General features: G+C 42.4%; 1 protein-coding gene across 9 annotated transcripts in view; it reads right to left on the bottom strand.

The window, feature by feature from the left end:
• The window catches only part of TANC1 (tetratricopeptide repeat, ankyrin repeat and coiled-coil containing 1), a 206,469-nt gene that overhangs the window by 107,273 nt on the left and 75,282 nt on the right, over positions 1-23,914 (bottom strand). For all 9 annotated transcript variants that reach the window (XM_074363727.1, XM_074363733.1, XM_074363734.1 and 6 more), the window contains exon 4: positions 6,599-6,799. In XM_074363727.1, the coding sequence (XP_074219828.1) occupies positions 6,599-6,799 (201 nt within the window). The remainder of the gene's footprint in view (positions 1-6,598; positions 6,800-23,914) is intronic.

Raw genomic sequence — 23,914 nt, 5'->3', positions numbered from 1 at the left:
ATGACCAATAAGTATACAATAATCCATTCACAACATTAATTTTTAAAATTTTCACTTAGTAATCCCACTTTCACAGTGTATCCAATGAGAATATCAGAGACGCCTTTATTAATATACAAGAATGTTCTTCCACTTCTTTATTTAGTGGGAAACCGGGACCATCTTACATGTGCGATGCTGGGGGAGTGGACAGATATTTACCATCATTTACTTACTATAGAAACAAGCCAAGAAAGACATTCAACCAAGCGTCAGAAGTGGCTGTCTCTCTAGGGGTACCGGGGAACCAAGATTTACTGTATCTTTACTTTGTGCATTTTTGTAATGAATTTTCCTCCACATATATTCTTTCTAAAATTTAGAAAATAAAGATAACAAATATCTATGTATTCACATTGAAAAGGAATTTTGTGAGAATCGCATATTCTTTATCAGTGGTTCTCAAACTTTGTTACATATTAGAATCAACTGGGAAGACTTTTTTTTTTTTTTTTAAATCCCAATGCCCAGGCCCTACCTCATATGCATTAAATCAGAATCTCTGAAGGTAGGACCCAGGCATCAGTCTTTAAAATTCCTAGGTGTGATCGCATGGTAGAGCCAAGTTGTATACGAGGGTGAACCAGGGTTCACGGCTAGGAGAATGAACAACACTCAAAGGTCCTCAGGTTTACAGTGGAACAAACCAAATGCACACAGGTCTGCGTGTGAACACAGAATGGTGTGTGTGTGTGTGTGTGTGTGTGTGTGTGTGTGTGTGTGTGTGTCCGTCCGTCCGTCCGTCCCGGTCACGGCTCCACAAAGCAGTAAGGCACAGGCAGGGCTGCCTGCTCCCTGGAGGAGGCAATCATCTAATAAGTCTGCAGGAGGAAACAAAGAAAGTTGTCCAATTCACCATAGCAGGGGGAACTTCGTTGCTGAAGGGCAGAGCCCTGATGGTGACCTGACCACTCAGAGGTGACAGCAGGGCTTAGAACTAGCTGGTTCCACCAGCAGACATGTGCAGGGGCGGTGTGCTTCCTGTGCTGCCCCTCACCTCCCTGGGAAGAAGACTCACAGATGCATGTGTGCATAGCCCTAAGCCTACAGCCTCCCCCTGTGCGCATCACCTGAACACAGTGCCACATCATTCATGTGTCAACAATGTACAGACACAACAGTGCAGACTGGCACAGGGGAACACACCGGGGTGGCAGAGGTGGAGGGAGCAGGATCACCCAAGGGAAACTGGACTTGGGCCAACCTCTACCAATAACTTGCACACTGGAGCGAGTTCCATAATGAAAGGTCTCTGCTTCCCTGTCTGCAAAGAGGCCTGACTGGTTGTGCTCTAGAGGCCTTGCCGACCCTAACATGTCTCTGAGCCTCCACGAGCCTCACACAAAACAGAGACTGTGGCTGTAGCTAAAATTAGAAGCCAGCTGACCATGGACTCGATCTGACTCAGCTGTGATAATTCCCTCATCAGTATCAGAAAGAAAGAAAATGGAAATTGAGAAGCGCAGGCAGAAGGGAAGTTCAAAAGAGGAGGGTCACAGGATGACTTCTCTCTGCCTCCTCCTGCTAATCCTCAGTGGTCCACAGCAAGGCTGACAAAGCTCCTCCTAACATAGGCCATTCAAGACTGTTTCCAGAAGATGTTAACTCCAAAAGGAAGCCTCTCAAAGATGCTGGAGGGAATGGGAAATCAATACAGCCTTTTCGAAGAGTGACTGGGCAGTATGTACACCAAGAATCTTTAAAAATGCAGCCTGTTTAGTTCAATACTTCCACTTCTGGGAAACTGCCACTCGAGAGATCAGAGGCATGTAAAAATTACTCAAAAAAATACTCACATCGGGAGTTCTGGAGACTGGATGCACAACAATGTGTACTTAACACAACTGAAGTGTACACTTAAAAATTGTTAAGATGGTAAATTTGGTTATGAGTATCACAATTAAAAATAAAATTCAAAAAAATTCATAGGCATTTAATAGCAAAAGCAAAATAAAGCATCTTGGCTCACACTACAATTAAAAAAAAACTAAAAAAGAATGTAAATATCTAACAGAAATTAGTTAAAAATCAATTATGGAATATTGAAACAATGGACATTAAATATCATGTTCTTCAAGCAAACTGCAACTTGTTCATGATAGAATATTCAGTAAAAAAAACGGCAGAGCACAAGTGGTCTCGGGTTTAGGAGGAATCAATAAAAAAATTTAGAAAATCAAAACACTAAGAGAAGTTCTGTCTCTATGTTGGAATTTCCAAATTTTCTACAAGAAACACTCTAGTGGGGTGAGGGAAGGATGGCCTTCATAGACTTTAACTCATGGTCCAAGAATCAAAGTGCAGAATGACTTTCACTTTACAGCCCGTCAACTTTGAGGTTTTTCCCTTAAAGAAACAGACAGCCAGAGGGGTTTTCAAAACTGCTACATCAGCTCTGTCAACTGAGACAGAATTGGGACTGGAAACAGCAGAGGTGCAGATACAGCAGCTCCCGACATGTTCCTAGACCCCCATTGGATGCCTGAAACCATGGACAGCACTGAACCCTGTGCATACTGTGTTTTTCCTATGCACACAGAACTAGGGTAAAGTTTAATTTATAAATTAGGCACAATAAGAGATTAACAATAACAAATAATAAAATAGAATGGGGTGTCTCTCAGAGTATCTTATAGTACAAAGCTAACGTGTTTTCCATCTTAACTAAGCGCTTACCACACACTGGGGCCATAACTTTTGCAGTTTGAGGTGCGACTGCAAAACTAGCACACATTTCTTCTTCTTTCCTCACAATTTCACGTATGAGAATCTGTTCTTACCGTAACTCTTAGCTACTTCAGCATGTGACTTTTTTTCTTTCCTTATTAAGTCGAGAAGCTTTTCACTTAAGCACTTTACTGCTCCTCTTTGGCGTATCTGAAGTGCCATGGCATCACTCATCTTATGCTTTGGGATATTATTAAGTAAAGTATGAGTTACGTGAACACGAGCACCGCCAGTGGATCTGATAACCGAGGGGTTTACTCGGTGAGTAATGGGCGGGATACACCGGACACACCAAACAACGGAAGGGTTCCCAGCCCAGGCAGTGCGGGGCAAGACTGCATCACGCTACTCAGAACGGCGTGCAATTTAAAACTTATGAATTGTTTACTTCTGGAATTATCCATTTAATATTTTTGGACGCCAACTGACCGTAGGTAACTGAAACCATGGAAAGAGAAAACATGATTAAGGCAAGACGACTATAACCAGCAAACCAGCACTACCCAGGCTCCCCATACAAGTGAGGATGAGAAAAGCAGTATCACCCACTTTTCACCATCTGCTGTTGTACCCCGTTCACAGGATTTTAAAAGGCTGCTTCGTGCCTCCTTCTGATTGTTTCATAATGGGCCCAAAGTGATCTGGGAAATGTAATCCAAATATAAAGTAACAAATGATGTTACTAATAAACAAGTCACAGGAAATGGGCTTTGCTCTTCTCTGGCAGAGGATGCATTACAATTAATGAATTCTTAATCCAAAAAGGCTTGCAACAGGCACAGAATTACTTTAATGGATACTGGTCCTTGTTTTAATTACCAGAAATTTTTCATTTGGGAAAAAAACCCAAAAAATTTGAAACAGTACTCAGGAAACTGAATCTTAAGACCTAGCAGTGAAAAAAAAAATTAAATAAGGTGGAGCAAGGTTACCACCTAGTAAATAAAAAGAATAGCTAGCAATGTAAGTGGGATGTAAAAAACTCAATCATGTAAAATACAGGGTCATATTATTGCAAGGTTAATGGCATTTTCTCTGGTCCCAAGTTCCCATGACCCAGGAGCCAGTCACCACCTGTACTAGGACACAGACTTTCATTATTCATACAGGCTGTGCTGAGTGCCGGTTACAGGAGTCTATGGTATTTGACCTTTGCTAGCATAATAGTTCCGGTCCAACAGTTTCTTGATTAGCATCAATTAGTGAAGACTTTCTATCCAAACAAGTAAAACAGGTTTGGGTTTGGTGGGGGTTCTTTGTTTTTTAAAAGTACCTTCTTAAACAAAAAGAGAAAGGAGTCTAATCTTACAAAGAAGAACAGAGTCTCGGAGGTAACTCAGAGCTGGGTCTGAAAACTGATGTGCCTCTGAAGCCCAGCCCGATGGTCTGGGAAAACTGGGTGGGGTTGGGGGGCTACACCTATGGACTCTGCTCACTCACCGTATTTACTGTATCATCAGCAACAACAGTACTAGTTTTTTAAATAAATGGCTATTTTTAAATCCAGTGCATGTTCACAACCATATGTCAACTATTTCTTTTTTTTTTTTTTTAACAGGCAGGTAGAACATTAGGGCTCTGGATATTTTTCTAGCAATATGATTAACAACAGAAATCTCTGTGTGTTAAACACTGATGTATTCAGAGTCACTGCCATTTTTAAGCAAGCATCTCTGCCTTTAACTTTTCTTTTCGAATTAAAATTACCAAGATAATGAAGTCAAATGACCAGTGTGAGACACTAACTTGCCGTACAAATGTGGGCAATCCACAAGCACTGCTCTGCTAGAGAAGAATCTGTTTAATATATTTATCATTTGGACCAAAAGCATCTACTATGGAAAATATTTCCTTCAATTTATTAAAAGTTTGAATGCTGCAGAACCAACTACTCCCTTCTATTCAAAAGGCCTTGCAAAGTGTTTAGCAGAAATAAATTTATTCTTCTGGAGAAAAACAAATATGGGGATACTTTCTCAAAAACCAAAGATACCTAATTTGGTCGGGACGCAGGAGACAAGGCCTTGTCAGGGATTTCTCCCCAGGTGTGCCTGCAGCCTCAGTGTCAGACCCTGCTGGCAACCCACACTGCCCAAGCTGGCCATGCCATTCACTGCTACCTAATGTTCCACTCAACCCACACAATAAACAGTAACTGCAGTGATGAATGTGTTAGCTAGCCTTATTGTGGTAATCATTCTGCCATATACACATATAGCAAATCATGCATTGTGCACCTCAATCTTACCATGTTATATGTCAGTTATATCTGAATAAAGCTGGAAACATTTTTTAAGGATTGAAGTCCCACTAAAACTAACACTGATTTTGTTATTAATAACAAAACTCCATCTGAAATGCAGTACTCCCCAGAGGCTCTCCGGCGCCCAGCCAGCAGTGATTCATTTGCAGCAGCACAGACAGCAGGAAGGAAAGTCTACTATCTGGTTTATGTAGATGTTTGCACTTGGAGATGACACCAGGCCTGCCCTCAGCTGTCAGACGTAGGAAGCACGTACACACACTGACTCAAGGGAAAAGGACAAATAACCTGGCTGGTAAGAGAAAAAGTAAATGCTGAGCACAGTTTGTTAAAAGGAGAGTACTTCCAATGGGGGTGACTAGCAAAAAAGGCAGTGTGGGAACTGGGATTTGAGAGAAGAGAAGAAATCTGACAGAGATACGGCCTCCATCAAGAGGAGGAAGAAAGGACATTCCAGGAATTTCCCCAAATACTGATAAACAGGTCAGATTCCTTGGCACAGGAAATCACTTCATACCAAAAAGGTTTCCAAGTTCCAGCTAATGACTGGATTGTAAACAATGCTGTCCAAATTAAGAAAGTTCTAGAACAATGAAAGACTCAGGACATTCACCAATTCATAGCACAAAGCCTTCAGGTTTACCCTCTTAATTTTACTCCCACAGAAACTGCAATTATCCCCTAAATGATTCAGAAATAGTACATGCAACATCTCAAGGAGTACACATATTTAGGAAATTAGAGAAACAGATAACAATTTCACAGCCTCAGGGCATAGTGTAGACCAATTTCAAACATGTTTGTGTGTCAATGAGAAGAACCCTTGCACTGGCACATAACCATAAGGCCCCAATTTATCTTGCCCTCCATAAACAAATACTCAGAAAACCTGAAAGAAGATCAAAGAACTTTGATGATTCCAGGTATCAGCATTACGGAAAGGCCTTCCTCACATCTGATCAATGTTAAATAATGTTTGGGTTTTTATCGGTAACGTTAAGTGTAAAAAGTTGGTAACAATAAGGGAAGCCAAAGTACTTCAGACAAGTAATCTGTAAGTCCCCTGCCCTGTTCCTTTACAAGTCTGAATTTTCACCAGTTAAATTTTATAGCCATTCAAACGCTGGATGATGTCATCAATGAAAACACATCAGTATGCAACACTGGGTATCATTACTGTGCAGTAATAAACAGACTGTCGTCAGATCGTACTTGCCAAAATCCATAACCTTTAAACAGACCACAACGAGTTTAGATTTCAGCACTGCCCTAATTTGTGAACAAGAAAATAGCAAAACTGGTGGGTAAGGTTAACACTGATAACAAGACCTCGAATCTTGGTACAAGTCAAGTCTGGGCAATCAAAGTAGTTTATATACACAGGTTGAACTAAAGACACAAATCTTTTCAAGTCATAATTTTTTTTTTTAAGATTCCCTTCTTCTGGGAGTTACCATCATAAAAGAAAAAACCTTCTCCCAGAAGATTTCTTATTAGCACTTCTTTGGCTTAATTCCAACCCAAGTATTACCCAGGAGCTAGTCTGGAGCTGTTCTGCTGCTCGCTTACCCGGGGATTTTTTGGTTGATCTTGACTGCACGGAGTGAGACTGTCGAGGCAGCAGAGGTGATGAAGGCAGAGACATGGAGACACCTTTGGCCAAGCTCACCCTGTAGGCGTCCTCGGCCACCGGAAGGCTGCTCACAGAAAAGTCGCCGCCATGGCCAGGGGGCAGGACAGGAGGGGAAGTCTCTGGACCAAAGTCACCTCCTGGAGTGGAGAGAGAAAACCTTCAGTTAGGCCATCCATGACAGCCAGATGCAAATCTAACTCCTTAAAAACTACATTCTTAGAATTCCCACATGCCATATGTGTGCACTGAATATTTTTTAAATGTTTTTTTAAAAAAAGACTCTTCTCTCATCTCACCCACTCCATACTCCCCATGGCACAGGGTCCACCCTCCCACAACCAGCACAAACCCTTAGTCATGAGACTGGAACCATGGCCCCCTGATTAAGCAATTTCTCCTTGGAATTCAACCCCTAAATGAATATAAGGACAAACAAGCTTATATTATGAAATTAAACTTTCTAGGGTAGACACATCAAAAAAAAAAAAATTCAGAGAACACAGTTACAACGTAGAGGGGACACAAGGAATGAGTATGTCAGTTCACAATAGCATCTCCAAAAAATATACAACCCGTCCTCAACTCCTCAGATGATGCACTTTCCTCCTTACCCCCTGGTATGTACCAAGAAACAACTGAGAATGTGCGAGGGGGGGAGGTAACTCATTACGCTGATGACTAAAAAGCATCTTTAAGCTCTAAATTATATACAGCAGAACTGGAAAGATATAGAAAGCTTTCCACAAGCAAACCAGTCTCTCTGATGAAAATTGTCTAACTGGTCCTTATCACGCCTTCCTGACTCCAAAAAATCAAGGCCTGGATTTGAACTTAAACCTGTCTAGTGGGGAGGGTATAGCTCAGCGGTAGAGTGTGTGCTTAGCAAGCATGAGGTCCTGGGTTCAATCCCCAGTACCTCCATTAAAATAAATAAATAAACCTAGTTACCTCCCCCCAAAATAAAAACAAAAAAGATAAAAGATAAACCTGTCTAGCTCAGCAGGAACTCAATTTTTACAGATCTTTGTGTACAACACTGAAAGGATACAACCCCAATTGTCAAGTTCGCAATGGCATCATTGCCCTTGTTTTTCACGTTAGGAGGCACGGTGAAATACAGCTACCCCCTCCACAGACTAGTGGGCAGCGGGGAGCAGGAGGGTGTTTAAAACAGGCAAACAGGCTCAGGCATGGCTTTCAAACACAACTCAAAACCAGCAGAGCTGTGAACAGGAAAACCATGGGTTCCACAAGGCATGAGTTGGCACCATCAGAAAGCTAATTTCAGTCTCAGCTGGGCTAGCTATGCCTGAACGGATTTTAATAAACTTGGGAAACTAAAAATTTATCACTAAACACCCAAATGACTGGTATTTGAAGAAACAACCCGAATTAGCAGGAAACCCTCACTAGAATTTTAAAAAAACAAGACTATTATGCAAATACCCAAGAGCAATAATGCTCTGTCCATGAGGGAGGGAAGAAGGCAGGATTCAAAGGAGATCCTTACCTCCTAAGTAAGTCCAAGAGAACTGCAATGTCTCCCGCTTTGGTCCCCCTAGTACCCTCGTCCCCCGCCCCCAGCTTCCCAAGCCAGCACTGTAAGCTACCACTGACTACCAATTCCCAGGATGCAGAATCGAGGCTTACACTACCTACACCACCATGGACAAGCCTGAAATCTTTCAAAAACCACCTCCTTGATGTCTTAAGCCAGGGCATGAAGCATCAGCTATCTCTCTCTCTTTCAACTGTCTGGCAATGAAACAGATCTTAAGGCAGAACGAGGATGGGAAGGTTTGCATCATAACACCAAATGCCACTGGGGCTGAATGCCCACCATGCTGAGACTTGTGACACTTGAAGGGACAGCTGTTTCCTCTGGTCCAATATCTGGTTCTCCTGACCAGTCCCCACCACCACACTGGTCTCATCTTAGGAAAGTAAGCAGGTGCTATGCCTCCAAGAAAGACCCCTGACCACCTGATTCCTGGATGTTTGGCAGGAAACCCTAGGAGACAAAGACTTGGAAAGCACTGAGGCCACAGCCCCAGGGGGTTACACACATAGAATGTGGGGGCCTTGAAGACGCAACACTGGTTTCCCATGTGGTTTGAACAGAGCTACGCTGCCCTGTGGCTGCCCTGCTACTGCCTTAATCACCCACCTGAGCACTGGAAGTGCTACGGGATGGCCAGACAGGAGCAGGCACTGTGACAAGGCCCTGTCTGTCCCACTCACACACGAGTATTTCTGACTGAAAGCAAAAACAAGCCCCAGACTTCAAGTCCCTCGATTTGGATGAGGACACAAAATTAGGGGGAAATGCACCTATTATGACAACACCAGAAAGAAAACTGTAAAGCTCATTACTGAGAAAAGGTTTATTTTCTTAAATACTTGGAATTCTTCAATGCGATACAAGAGAAACTGGGGACTGAGGGGCAAGAGAGAATTAAAGAGTTTACTAATTACAAATTCTGCCCATAAACTTTGTTTATATCAAGCAAAGCAAATATTTTCATTAACTGCAAGTCTGGTGGGGCTGAGTTTCCAAAGGAAGCCATAACCATGAAGACCTTCAGCCTTTGGAGCAGCTGTGCTCCAGCACTTTGATTTTACGTGGTCTGCAATAAAACGGGGCTTAGAGAGGAAAGGTTCCTATTTCAAGTTTACTTTGACAGCTCACTATAACATCAGTCCCAAACATGTTGTTCTGTGAGGTTTGTTTTTCAGACACAATTAAACTTCCAGCTTCCTTTTATTAGAAAGGCATAATGCAGGGAGAGTTGCTTTATGTATTTACAGGAGGCTCTACGTGGGCGATCCAGCAGCTTAGAACCTGGGGATGGTGCTCTGTGGTTTGGCTCTTTAAATGGAGGAGGCAAAGGGCTTCGGGTCAAAGTCAGTCCAAGGGCATCACAAGGACGCCACGACGCCAGTGGTAGAAAGTGAATGTCTCTTAAGGGCATCCTTAAGGAGTATACAACATCGGTTCTGGGCAACATGACACCAGAAATTCTCCAGTTGATTTAACATTCCTCAGCAGATGCTTCAAGAGGTTTAAGAGAAATTAAAACCATTTTCCTGCAACAACCAGTATGGCTGGCACATTTTTTTCAGCCTTGAATTAGATGTTTTTCTTTTAACGTGACCTATTTTATTCCCCACCTCAATTATGTGATCAGGAGCACACTTCAAACTCCCTTCCTATCGCCGCAGCAGAAACGCCCAGGCCAGGTAGGATGATGCAATCCTTCTAGGGCAGGAAAGCCACCTTATCAACCACTGATGATTTACCAAGCCACCTCCAGGTCCCCCGGTGGGTGTCTCCCATTTATTCACTGGACACTCCCATCCACCCCAATATGCTTTTAATCTCAGACAGCATCTAGTCCCATCCTATGGAGTCACAGATAAGAAGCCAAGGCATAGGGGTTAACTGTGAGGAGCAGGGGCCACTGCTAGAACTCCCCAAGTCCCCCCAGCTGGCTTGGGGGCTCAGGCACTAACATACTCACTATTCTGTGTATTTAAGAGCTTAACTTTGAAAAATAAGGAGGTACCCAAAATAGACATGTCTTTAAATGAGTTATATCTATAAGGGGTCAGCACATTTTTGCTATGAAAATTCAGGCTTTGCAGGTGACACACAGTCTCTATCATTCACGTACATACACACACGCACATACCTTTTATTTTAAATCACCAATTCTCTTGAGTTACAAAAATAAAAGACCAGAAGAAGCATAAGGGCATGGGTTCTTCCTGTTTGTAACAAATACACTTACATATATATATATATATAACTATATAATAAATGTAAGTAAATGCACATATATAGTTACACAAAAAAAACTGTAAATCCAAGTCACAGTTTGCAAAAATAATGCAATTATCAAAGAAGATAAAGCCTTTCAATAAGGATTTTTAAACTGGCAGAAATGGCTTTTGATAATAGTTCTGTATTTTAATTTTTTTCCCACTATTACAGACTGTGAAAAGGGGTTTAAACTCATAATGAAAGAAAATGTGAATCTGGGAGATGATGAATGTTTAAAGGCGACTATGCAGAATGGCAATGTCCAGCATTACAGATTAAAGGACATGGAGTGCAGGATTAGGGAAGGCTTTAAAAAACGAGGGCAACGAAGCCAGGGAGATGAAAGTAAAAGTGCATTTCAGAAACAGCAGACCTGAGAAAGGCAAGGGTGAGCTTAGACATTCAGGTAAATAGGTCTGCAGATGCAGGAAGGAAGATTTCCATTTATTGTGCCATTGAAGTGGCTAGGTGGAGGAGGGGGGAATGGAAGCTTAGAATAGAAAGAGAAAAGATGTTCTGTTTATCCAGTTCCCGAGAGCGGGACTTGTGCAGTGCATTTAACTAGGGCATTAAATGTGTTAGAGCATCTTTTGTGCGGACCTGCCTGGGAGTGCATTAACGTTTCTTAAACATACTTTCCATCATAAGGCTTTATAACCATATAAACTCATATTCATTTACAGAAACCTAGACAATTGGAAAAGATTTCCTCCCACAAGATCCAGTATCATTTTTGGAGCCTTCTGAAGGCTCTCTCTGCAACTGGAAGCACTATAAAGCCCTTTATGTCTTATAGGGTCTCCCCAAGTATCCAGCCAGAGCTGACTGTTAATGTGCATTTCCAAAAAGAAAGTTAAGATTATTGTATCCAAGAAAGCAATTTTCCAAAACATTATTCACACAGTTATGACTAATTCTCGAACAAGAACGCTGAGAGACAATGCCGCTGAGAGGCAACAAAGCGGCTAACCCCAGAGTACAGAAAAACCTGGTCAGTAGGACAAGTTTACCCTTTTGTCTTCAAAACTCCAAGTGGGTTCTAAATAGAGCTCAGTAAATACTATCCTCACAGTTTTATTCCTAATACTCGAAAGAACCAAATGTACTTCATCCCAAAACAGATGATGAGTAAACAGACTGGCATTTCCTCTCTAATTGTTAAAGATGTCCCTTTAAGGCATGTCAACACGAAAGAGTTTCTGAGCTTTAAGAATATGTATATGACCTCAGAAACACTCTCACTCCCAAGCCCCAGAGGGGTGCACTTTAAAATAATAAATCTTTTTCAGATGTACTATGTGTTGAGACAGTGTTTCAGACACTTTACATCATCACAACCACCTCATGAAGGAGGTGCTATTCCCATGTCCCTCCTTCAACGGGGAAACTGAGGCACAGACAGTGTCAAGTACCTTGCCCACGGACACCAGCAAAATGGCAGCCTTAAGTCTGAACCCAGCAGTCCGACCCAAGGTTCATCCTCTCGGTACTGTTCCCCTGAGAAAAGGTCCTGAGATATGCCTTCCAACATTATGTCATTTTATATACTTCACAGGGAGAGCCAAAAATAGTCTATGTAGGTCTACACGCAGTACCAGGCCACCGTGAGAAGAAACCTGTTCCCTCATCTATTTTCACTGCTCGTGCTGGCTGATTAATTAGATCCACAGCGCTCCTGGAACACTCCGTTTGGGAGGCACCCAGGCCCAGAGATCATTAATTTTCTTTCAGTCACACCTTATGCTGTCACCATCCAAGCGAAGTGGGTCTGAGATCGATGTTTAGTCATCAAGAACCCTAAATAGTTCCTTCTCATTTCACTGTGTCCTGTACATTCATTAATTATTGCAGCCTCTGGGCCTGCTGCCTCCGTTCGGGGTGGATGTGCTGAATGCCATTCTCGCCACATGGGACACAGAATCCTGCCACTCTGCCTGGCTGGGTGATGAATGAAGGGGTGGGGCCGTCGTGGTCAAAAGCAACCTAGGTTCAGGGTTCATCTTAAATCTGCATGGAATTCATTATTCGACACTTCTGTGTCTGGATAAACTGGCTCCCCAGGTCTGTGGGTCCTATTAAAAATTCCACACTCGATTCTGAGATCTGCCCGACCTGCCGCTTCTGCACCCAGTTGGAACCTCAGCTCCCAGTCCCTGCACAGAAGGGAGCCCGAGCCCTTCCCAGGGAGGCTGCTGTGAGCGATCAGGGGTCCAGCTCAGGCACCGGCAGTTAAAGTTCACCAGGTCGACTCTCATGTACTGCCGAGACTGAGAACCATTCAAGACTGTGAGACCACAAGAAAGTGGTCAAAAAGATCTGAAATATTTCTGATCCTATTACAAGACAAAGGAGGCAGGGGAGTGGGGTAGAGATGAAAAGGAAAATAAACCTGAGGGAATACTCAATCATGCAGATGATTAAAATACAAGTTGCCATTATTCACAATGTGCATTCTTGAGTGTGTACGTACATACACACATGTGTGCACACACTCTATGTTTATGGATACATAGGAGCATATGTAAACATACACACTTGTACACGCATGGAGGGTCTCTACAGGGACACCCAGGAACCAGGAGCACGGGCTGCCTCTGGAAATAGAAAGTGATGAATTGGGAGCATGGATGGGAGGTAGAGACACTTTCAAATGGTTGACATTTTTTTCAATGTGCATACTTTTCCTATAAATATTTTAAATGGACACTCCCTGGGATTGAGCCACATGTAGATATGAAGATTATAAGTCTACATGGGCCACACGCTAGGGCCTAACTTGGCAAGTGGGTGAGACGAAGTTCCATTCCACAAAGACTGTCCAGAGTGACAGCGTGTGTGCTGACTGGTCGAAGGTGATCTTGTGTCCGGCTGGCTGAGGACACAGGACAGGGGAGTAAGAGGAGCCCCAGGGCCCTGCCGTGCAGGTGGTCAGGCTCTCGAAAGCACCAGCACGCTGGCCCCCACGTGGACGGGCTCTGTGCCGCCCCCATCTCCGCTCTCCTCCCTTCCAGCCTGGCTCCTCCGGGTCCTGGTCATCTCTGTCGCTGGGAGTGGAGCGCAGGCACACTCGTGGATACAGTTCAAACAGGGTAGTCCAGAGCCCCAGGGAAACAACGCGTCTGCCAGAGGGAGGGCCAAAGAGGGAAAGGTAAGCATGGCAGCCAGTTAGATGGCAGGTAGAGAAAAAAGCAGAGGCTAAAAGGGAAAGGAATGAGGCAGGACAGGACCAAGGAATACAGAGGTAAAAGGCGGAGTGGGAACAGCCAGTATGGAGGGAGGCGGGGAAGGGGGAGGTACAGCACAGGTGGTGAAAGCACGAATTCCTGTTTCTGTTTAAAACTGCATCTGGCCAACACTCCTCACAAAGTCCTCCCAACACCCCGATTAAATACCTGTAATGACAAAGTGAAAGAATAAAACCCACAAGTGTAAAAACTATACCAACAGATAAGAGAGTGCCGAAAACGAAAGAATTCCCAGTAATTTGAAGGATGACAAATGGAGCATCCTTTGTTTTCGTTGCAACAACTGGCGGTCTAACCAGGCTTCAGCCCGCAGGATGGAGGAGACAGCTGTCCCCTGCCCTGCTGTCAGCTCCAGTATCTCCACCCCACGCCCACCAGCAGGAACCAACAGACTCTACTAGATAAAACAAGGGCTGATGAGATCTTTTCTCTTTCCATGAAAAGCCAACTCCCAAACACCCCCCTCAAAATAATAAATGATGGGAGACTGAGAAAACATAGCTTATTAGTGAGAGGAAAGGGATTGTCTTCTTGAAGACTCAAACAAAAAAGGCTGAGATGAAAGTCAGTGAACTGCCTGGTGCTCTCAGGACAATACAGGAGGACTCGGCCCCTATACCCTTCAGGTGGTGTCTTTTCTTGAGTACTTCCTCTGTGGTATAGACTAAGATTAAAGAGAACAAAAGGAAAACAAGGACATTTCCAAAGCAATAGCCAAATTCTGGTCCACTTCTCAGGCACAAAATGCAGAACTAACACTATAGAAAGTCCACTCAGGGACAGAGAACAAGCTTGAGTAGGTGCCCCCAGGACATAGGGGAAAGGGGCGAATGTTTTCACGATGCAAGAAAAGGCTACACAAACGGAAAACACAAGTGTTTCTGTAACTACGGACAAGACAAATCAATTTTTAAAAACTCAACGGAAAAAACTGAATCTTGTTAGAATTGAGGTTTGTAGATTCAAAAGGATCCACTGTGCTCTAGGTGGTTTCCCTGAAGGGAGACCCACACCTGGAATTATCCTGGCAAAATTCTAAGTTGATAGTTTAAGAAAAAAGTATCACAAGTGTCCAGGTAAGTATATAGCTTTATAAAAATAATTTAAAAGGAAGCAAAACCACAGAGACTTTCAAAGGAACCAGAACCTAGAATCCAACTGTCCCCAGATTTCTTGTCTTAGTTCTTAGAGCTGCTGTAGCAAAGTACCACAAATTGGGTCATTTCAACAACAGAAATTTATTCTCACATCTCCGGAGGCTGTAAGTCCAAAATCAAGGTCGCTGAAGGCTCCAGGGGAGAATCTGGTCCGTGCGTTTCTCTCAGTTCCTGGTGTTCCCTACAATCCTTGGTTTACTTGCCTGTAGACATTGCTCCTATCTCTATGCCCATAATCACCTGGCATTCTTCCCTGTGTCCGAGTCTCTTCCAAGGCCACCAGTCATTAGATCAAAGCCCACCCTAACCTAGTATGACCTCATTTCAGTTAGCTCACATCTACAAATACCCTACTTCCAAATAAGGTCACCGTCACAGGTATCAAGGGTTAGGACTTTGACGTTTTCTTTTTTGAGGGAACACAATTCCACCAACAACACTTCTCCAACACCAGAAAAACCAGAAGCCAAAAAGCAGTAGCTATGAAACCTGAGGGTGCAAATAGCAGGACCAAATCTCGTAAAACCAAGTCTTCTATTAAGTGCTGTATCAACCAAAAAACATTCTCAGGTACTTAAAGGCTCAGAAAACACACAGCCCATTTATCCTTTTTGAGGAAAAAGTTACTAAAGAATCAAAATTAACTACTCAACAGTGGGGACATTATGATTGGGAAAAAAAAAAAGCAATAAACCATAGCCCAAGCCCAGTCTTCAAACACTTCACTCAACTGTCCCTTTCTCCACCTTCCACTCTTTTCTCATGAAGGAAATGTGTTTTTCGAACCATATCCTTCACCCCATGGTGCAGAAAGAATCTCTTACTTTATCTGGTGACCTCTTAAAACAATAGTGCCCTGTTCCAGAACTTGCTAACAACGGCTAACATTTTGTACACGACGGTGCCACTGGGCAGAGAAAGCTCTCTTCATTGCTGCCCGCTGCCGCCCCACCCCAAACACAGAGAGTCGCACAGAACACCACAATGACCATTTTCATTGCCAAGGAACTGAAATTACAAAAAAAGAAAAATTCAAGTTACCATATGATCAACATTTTTTCAAGGATGTGAGATAAACATTTAAGCTAGCATACACAATTCTGTACATGCCATATGATGACAACAGGAAAATAATATGCACCACCCAAAACTAGAAGGAAATTCAGTAAAACAATGATGGTGGTGTATTCCTAAGAGGGTGGGAAGTATGGATGGTTTTTTCCCTTCCTTTTACATTTTAAGGTTGACGTATGTTCTGACATCTTTACAATGAGAATGTTTTGTAAGATAAAACTTCTGCACGGTACCTGTCAAGCTCCTGCCCTCCCGAGTCCCTTCCCCCAGGAAGGAAGGCTCACTTTTCCGGGCTCCTCTAACTGTGCCCCCTGGAGTTACTTAATCCACCTGGCTCAGATTTGCCCTCGTCCATCTAGCCCAAACCGGCCATAGTCATCTTTCTCCCAGGTATGGGAGGGTCTTCCTTGTTGACTGTTCCCACAGTGAATTTCTGGCCTGGCTTCCTAAGACAGCCATCATATTGGCCAAGATCCGGCCCCTTACCCTATACAGCTGACTCTTGAACAACAGGGGCTTGAACTGTGCAATCCACTTAAAAGACAATGATTTTGTTCCACGGTAAAAACTACAGAACTACTTAACCTGTGGTTGGTTGAATGCACAGGTGTGGAACTGCAGTTACAGAGGAACCACATGGATAGGGGGCTGACTGTAAGTTCTATGCAGATTTTCAACTATGAGGAGGGTCACAGCACCCCCCACCAGGCTGTCCAAGGGTCAACCGTAGACTGCAAAGTAGTCAAAATGAACCTCACTGCCCTAGCTCTGCCTACACTTTTCTCTGCTTTTAACCTCCAATCTCCAACCAATCCTTCTCTTAGCATTAAAATAAAAACCAGCAACCCTCTTATTTATAATGACATAGAGAACTCCACTTTTTTACTCAGGACTTTCTTGGAGGAAGTAGAAGGTGACTGAGGAATGATGAGGGGAGGACCACCATGCCCCACATCTCACATCTATGTGACCGCGCCCAGAACTGTGCCACAAGGCAGCCCCAGGGTCAGCAAAGACACACTGGGCATCCAATTCCTAAAGCCAGTCTCCATCTCAATTTCACACCTAGTACCCCCAGAACTGCTGGAACTCAGTGACCCTTGAGTTTCACATTAAGTACCCAGGGAACATAGTAGGATTTGCAATGAGTTTCCTCATTGCAAATACACACACACACACACACTCACTGAATGTATCTGCCCTAATAATGAGGATGATTAAGGTAGCTGTTAGTGAGACCTTTGTACAGCAGACCCCTCGCTAAGCATTTTATACACATTAGCTTGTAAATTCATCCTATTCCATGGGAAGTAAATGCTGTCCTGCCCGCTTGTCATAGATGAGCAAACTTAGGGAGGCTAAGCAAGTTGCCTAGAGTCTCACACCCTGTAAGTGGCAAATCCAGACTTGAACCCACGCAGCCTGGGCCACAGTCAGAATTCTTAACGTGGCATTACCCTGGCCAGGTGGATCCCCTGACCAAGGTGCACACCAAGCGTGGAGTGCTGTTCGGTGCTGAAGAAATTCTGACTGTCATCCACAGATAATTTAGCAAGTCGTGTTTTCTCTGAATGATAATCATCAGGAACATTCTGTCGTGTTGGACATGCTGACATTTTGGGGGTGGAAAAATAAGTGGAGGGAAAAGGACTTTCAGAACAATACCATAACCAGCACACCACCCCCTCACTGACGACTCAAATCCAAACTCTGGCAGTCCCGTCAGCAAAGCTGTCTGCCAACAGGCCCCGTTACAAGAGAAAGGCAGAGCACAGCAAGGGTTTCTCTCACTTCATCTCCTTACAAGGAAGACGGGGTCTATAAACATTTGGGAGAAAATGCCTCAAAGTGCCTAGGCAGCATTTAAAGTTTCTTTCCCACAAACAGATTAAAAATACAATACAACCAACTCAGTATACATTCTAGAAAGCAGCAGGCCCGATCAGCTGTGCACATGTGACTGTTTACCACAGCCCTTTTCAGGCTGGAATGGGGGGCAGGGAATAGGGGAGAGAATGAGGCTACTTTTCATTCTCTGCCTGTCATTTTATTTGCTATATTCCTGCTCCATCATCACTACCACCAACACACACACACAAAAAAAATCATTGCTCAGTTTTCGAAGCAGCAGCCTCAAGGACATGTCTGGTAAACTAGCTTAGCAACAATGTCAATATTGTCTCACCACAGCTAACCATATGAACATTCCACTCTCATCATGATTTCTCAGATATAAAATGGAAATGTGCATTACTCACTTCATTCATTCTCTGAGTATCACTCTGGGAAAACAGCCCTCTAATAATTTCTAAAAAGCTGCAGGTAAATTAAACAACAAAATTATACTCAGTAGCTATTCGTGTTTGTGCATCTAACTTGCGTGGGTGAGAATGAGCAAATGTTGATGGGGAGGGGGCATAAACACAAGAACCAGGTAAAACATACTGAGGAATTTGATCAGATTCTGCCCCTTGTTTCTGTAATGGAATCCCTCACTCATCTGCTTGTATATCTATATTTCAAATTCATCTTTATAGGGCTGCCAAGAACAGAGTTTACTAGGTAATGGGGGAGTTGTCTGAGTCACATCTGAATACCTCTGCTGGGGCTGGTTGGGGCTGGCCCTGCAGAGACACAGGAACAATCAGCATACCAGTAGCTCCCAAACCTGGCTAACCACGAATATAAAAATTTACAGAAGCTTGGGCCCCACTGCAGGTGAATGATTCAGTAGGTCTGGTGGGAATTTGAGTGACCAGTGCCTCCGATGAACCAGCCAGGTTTAGAAAGCGCTGCTCTAGAACCTGCTGCTGTAAAGCCATGGTGAACACTGAATCTCCCAGGTACCCACCCCCCCGACTTTGAATGCACATAGCTTCTCTTCTCGCAGAATGCTGGTGGTGGATGGTTGCACGCAGGCCTCACATTCCAAACCCCCCCCTCCCAGCAAACACACGCCCTCCCAGACTGTTTGCAGCAACCGTCACACAGCACTGCACCAGGGCCAGGCCTACCACGCGGCTCTCTCCTCCTGCACCAGATGCAATGGCCGGGGCTGCCGCACAGACAAGCGAATGAAGGACACGAAAATATCTGAGACGCCACCACTTACTACGGCTAAAGGAGAGGGTCAAGGGGCAGAAACAAAGGAGCCAGAAGGGTATAGAAATTACCATAAGTTATGATAAGAGCAAACATTTATAAAATGCTTACTATGGCCCAGGCACTGTTCTAAGCACTTTCCCTCACTGAATCCTCAGGACAACCAACAACCCTCAGAGGCAGATGCTGCTGTCGCCCCCACGTTACATACGCAAAACGGACACGGTGAGCTTAGGCAATGTGACCCAGGAGCTGACCCCAAGCAGCTTGCCTGCTATACTGCCCTGAATGCAAGGTTCTGGAGACAAACTGGATTCAAATCCTAGCTCTGCCACTTAGTAACTGTGTGGTCCTGACCCGTTCTGTGACCTCTCCTGATAAGCTACTGTCTATAAGCATTTAGCACACTGCCTGATACCCGGTCAGCACTCAAAGAGCAGCCTGCGTTAGTGCTGCCATGTGTTATCCCAGGGGACTGGTTTCTTCACTATCTTGAGGAAGAAAAGTATCTCACCCCCACCCCCTCCACAACATTTAAGTATCATAACTCCTGATATAAATTTAAATATCTGTATATTTTATTTCCTTGTTTAATGGGCACTGCCCAAAGCCAGACACTCTGTGGAAGTGAAACAAATTTCCCACATTATCAACATCATCATGCCTCAAGATTTAAAAAAAAAAAAAAAAACTTCATTTCATGTGACTCTTATAATTACATATTACCCGTGCTATGACACAGATAAGAGATTATTACCTTGATTTTATAGGCAAGAAAACTGAGGCTCAGAAAAATGAAACAACTTGTTCAAAGAGAACCAGTAGGTAGGTACATTTGAACTGGAACTCTTAAGTTTCCTGAAGCCAAACTAGCAGAGGGCTTCTTCATTATTAAGATGCTGCTTCCATAAATCAGAAGGGATTTGAGATGCTGGTTGAGGAGCCCAATAACCATGGTAACAATTTAATGGATGGGGGTGGGGTGGGGGGTCCAGAACCTCTAATCTTCAGAATCTTAGAGCTAAGGATGTAGCTCCAAGAGGTTTAATCAGATTAGCAGCATCAAAACTCCCACACAAAGCAGGGAAAGAAAGCCGACCTCCCTGAAATAATGACTTGTAACCTCTCAGTCAGTTTTCAACACTGAGCTTACAGAATTAAAACAAAATCCTTCCCTTAATCCTGTCAAAAATGAACTCTGAGTTAGATGAATCTTTTTAGGTTTTATAATTCAAAATTAAACATGACATGTTTGACTTGCTCGGAACTCTAGCTAGTAAATGATCAATGGTTAACCACTTTCCAAAATATTAAAATACCTATTAGACCCAATGGGAAAATAGGTAAATTAATAGGCAGAACAAAGAAACATTTAAATCTTCATGTTTGTTAACTATTTATATAACATATACTATCTGCCAAGCATGGAATTTAGTGCTTTATAAATATTAACTCATGTAATCCTCATAAGTGAGCCATGAGGCACAGAAAGGTCAAGTAATTTGCTCAAGCTCACACAGCTGGTAAGCTATGGAACCAGGATACAAATCCAGGCAGTGTGGTTTCAAATGGCCAGTAAACATATAAAAATGTGTTTGAATTCATTCTAAAGAACTGCATAATTAAAACAATGAGATACAACTTTTTCCTATCATATTGGCAAAGATGAAGTAGTCTGATTATAACCTATGCGGATAAGCACGTGAATAAACAAGCATTCTCACATATTGAAGGTGGATCTGTAAATTTAATGCTACCTTTTTGAACGGCACTTTGAAAAATTTAGGAAAATTATAAATGAATAATTTTTCTGACAACCACTCTTATGAAAGGACAGGCACTTATGCACAAGATTTACTCTAATATTGATTTTAATGACAAACACATAAAAGATAAAACCATCAACAAGGGAATAGTAAGGTGCAGGATACTTGCCCAATGTAATATTGAGCAACTTTTAAAAAGCCTGTATGTTAGTATGTGCTAATATGAAAATACATCTAAAAATGCATTTAGGCAACAGTAATTCACAAAATAAAACACATTGTGAAGTTTGTGGAGGTTTTCCTAAGGATCTATACATGTGTGTATGTGCATTCACACATAGATGCATAGAAAATATCCAGAAAGATCAAATAAACTGTTAACAGTAATTTCCTTGGGGGAGTAAAAAGGGAAGCAGAGAAGACATGGGGGTGGTATCTTTACTTTTAATACCATTGTATAGCTTTTTAAAATGATCGCATATTTAACTATTACATTCATAGTGTCTGAATGGCTTTACCATAAAAGATGGATTTATACCAATCTCAAGGACACCAAGCAGAAATGGGCTTTAAGATATAGAAAAAGAAAGAGAGATATTACAGTGTTACTCAATCTAGATTAAAACTCTAGGAAATAAACATTCCAGGGAGAGGGGGGAACACTTCTAGAGAAGAAAAAAAATCAAAACAAATCCCCTGGAGAGAGAAATTATTAATATAAAGGAATTTATTATCTTCTATCTCAGGGATGTGTTTTCCTTTATATTTACTCAGTTCTAGAGATAAAAATAAGGGAACCAGCCAGAGACATAGAAACTGAACTAGTCTGGAGTCAAAATCTATACTCTGACCTCATCTTTGCTTTAGCTATGTGACCTTGGGCAGTTGCTCAATGCCTTTTTCCAAATATTTCTCAAGAACTGAAGACACTGAACTCAATTTCTAAGATCCTCCTAGATCTAGAAACTTTTATTTCATTACTTTACCTTAGTTTGAAAAAGAATCCCGGTACTTAATAATCTAAGAATACAAGCTATGGATGAAGTTTCTTTACACTTAAGGATACAGCAATTTATTAAGGAGATGCTTATCTGGAACCACCCCTGTCTGCTCTCAGAGACTCACAGGACTCAGCTTCTGGCACATCCATGGAGCAGGAAGCTCTCCCACTTTTTGACTGCGCACAGAGGCAGAATGCTGTCAAGCACCGCTGAAAACCTGATGAGTCATTTGAATTGGTTTTGTCTTTATTTTGGTTTCTCTAAAGAATAAGTTTCTTAAATATAAGCCAATCAGACTAGCAGATCTCTGGCCATAGCATGGACATAAGTTTTCAACAATACAGAAGACACTGCTATCCATGGAACACGGGCAGTTTGACTTTCAGCAACTTCAATGAAAACTCCCTTATGAGTGACTACATCAGGAAGCCCCACCCCTACATACACACCAGGGACCACACCAGGAAAAGGAAAGAACCAAGCTAAAGAGACTCTCACATTCCCCAACAGAAAAAAATGGACAAGGACACAAGACAATCACTGAAGAGGAACTACAAATAGACACTGAATATTTAAAGAGGTCTTCTGATCTCAAAGAAATGCTAATTAAAAACAAATACATGTTTTAACCTATAAAATGGACAAAGATGATTAAAATCCACAATTATCTAATACTAGAAAGAGTCATGCAAACAGGCGCACTCACACAGTGCTTAGACAGGTGGCGACCAACAAACCTTCTGGAAACAATTTGGCAAGAGGTACCACGAGCTTCTGAAAAGTTCATTTCCTTTCACTATTAATTCTTTGTCTAGAAACATTCTACTAAAATAATTAGATTTATACAAAGATATGTATTCTCCACAGGGTTTTTTAATGAATGAGAAATATATGTAAACAAAATGCACCCAAAAAACCATGGTATTTTGGTACAATAAAATGTTAGGCATTTTTCAAAGCCTAATGACATTAAAAAGGATAAAGCAAAAGAATAAAGGAAAAAAACCCAGGATATTCTTTAACAATATTTTCCAAATTTTCTACAATGAGCACATGTTATACTGGGCATTGATTCAAAGGCCCATATTTATTCTTACTTTAACTTTTTCAAAACCGAAATGGATGTAATAGTTGATGGCATCTTAAAATTGTTATCAGCCAGGGAATGGTTATAACCTGGTGGGCACTGATGGGGCAAACCTGAGTTATTACATCTGGTGGCGTGACTAGGCAATTATAACATCTTTCATGTTTCAGTCAACAGACCACTTAAAGCGCACTGAAGAAGGAATCAGAGCCCTGGATTTTATTTTAAAGCCTTCCATTAGAACCTCCTTTTGAGATCATGAAAGAACGGCATCAAACTTGCAGAATGGATGTTTGCAGCTTGGAAGAAAGTCCTGGAGAAAACAGTGAAGGACTCAAAACCTGCTGCATCATCAGTGCTCTTAGTGGTGAAGACGATGCAGTATGGAGAAAAACGAATACTGACAACCAGGTGGAAAAAAAAACCAAGATTTAGAAGGCTCTGAAAATAAATTTGAAACATCTTAAACCAACTTATTTCATTTTCTTATTTTATGAAAAAGATTGAAATATATAAAAAGTAACTCTCTAAAGAAAGGAAATTTTCAGTAAGTATACACTTTAAGTAACAAAGTACATCAGTTTAATTGACAGCAGTTTTCTTCCTTAGTGGTACCTAAAATAAAGGTGTGTTTTATAATCAATGAAGCACTATTACATTTATAATCAAAACAACAAAGACAAGTGCTATGGACTGAGCTGTGCTCCCCCAAATTCATATACTGAAGCCCTAACTCCCAACGTGATAGTATTTTGGACAAGGGGCCTTTGGGAGACAACTAGATTTAAATAAGGTCATGAGGGTGGGGCCCTCATGCTCGGATTAGCATCCTTATAAGGGGCACCAGAGAGCTTGCTGTCTCTCTCTTGCCATGTGAGGACAAAGGTATAAGGTAGCCACCTGCAAGCCAGAAAGAGAACCTTCAACCAGAACCCGATCATGCTGGCGCCCTGAGCTCAGACTTCTAGCCTCCAGAACTGTGAGAAAGTAAATTTCT

The sequence above is a fragment of the Camelus bactrianus genome, chromosome 5 (assembly GCF_048773025.1).
Source record: "Camelus bactrianus isolate YW-2024 breed Bactrian camel chromosome 5, ASM4877302v1, whole genome shotgun sequence".
NCBI lineage: Eukaryota > Metazoa > Chordata > Mammalia > Artiodactyla > Camelidae > Camelus > Camelus bactrianus.
The sequence above is the reverse complement of the archived record's forward strand: the minus strand, read 5'-3'. Positions and strand labels throughout refer to the sequence as shown.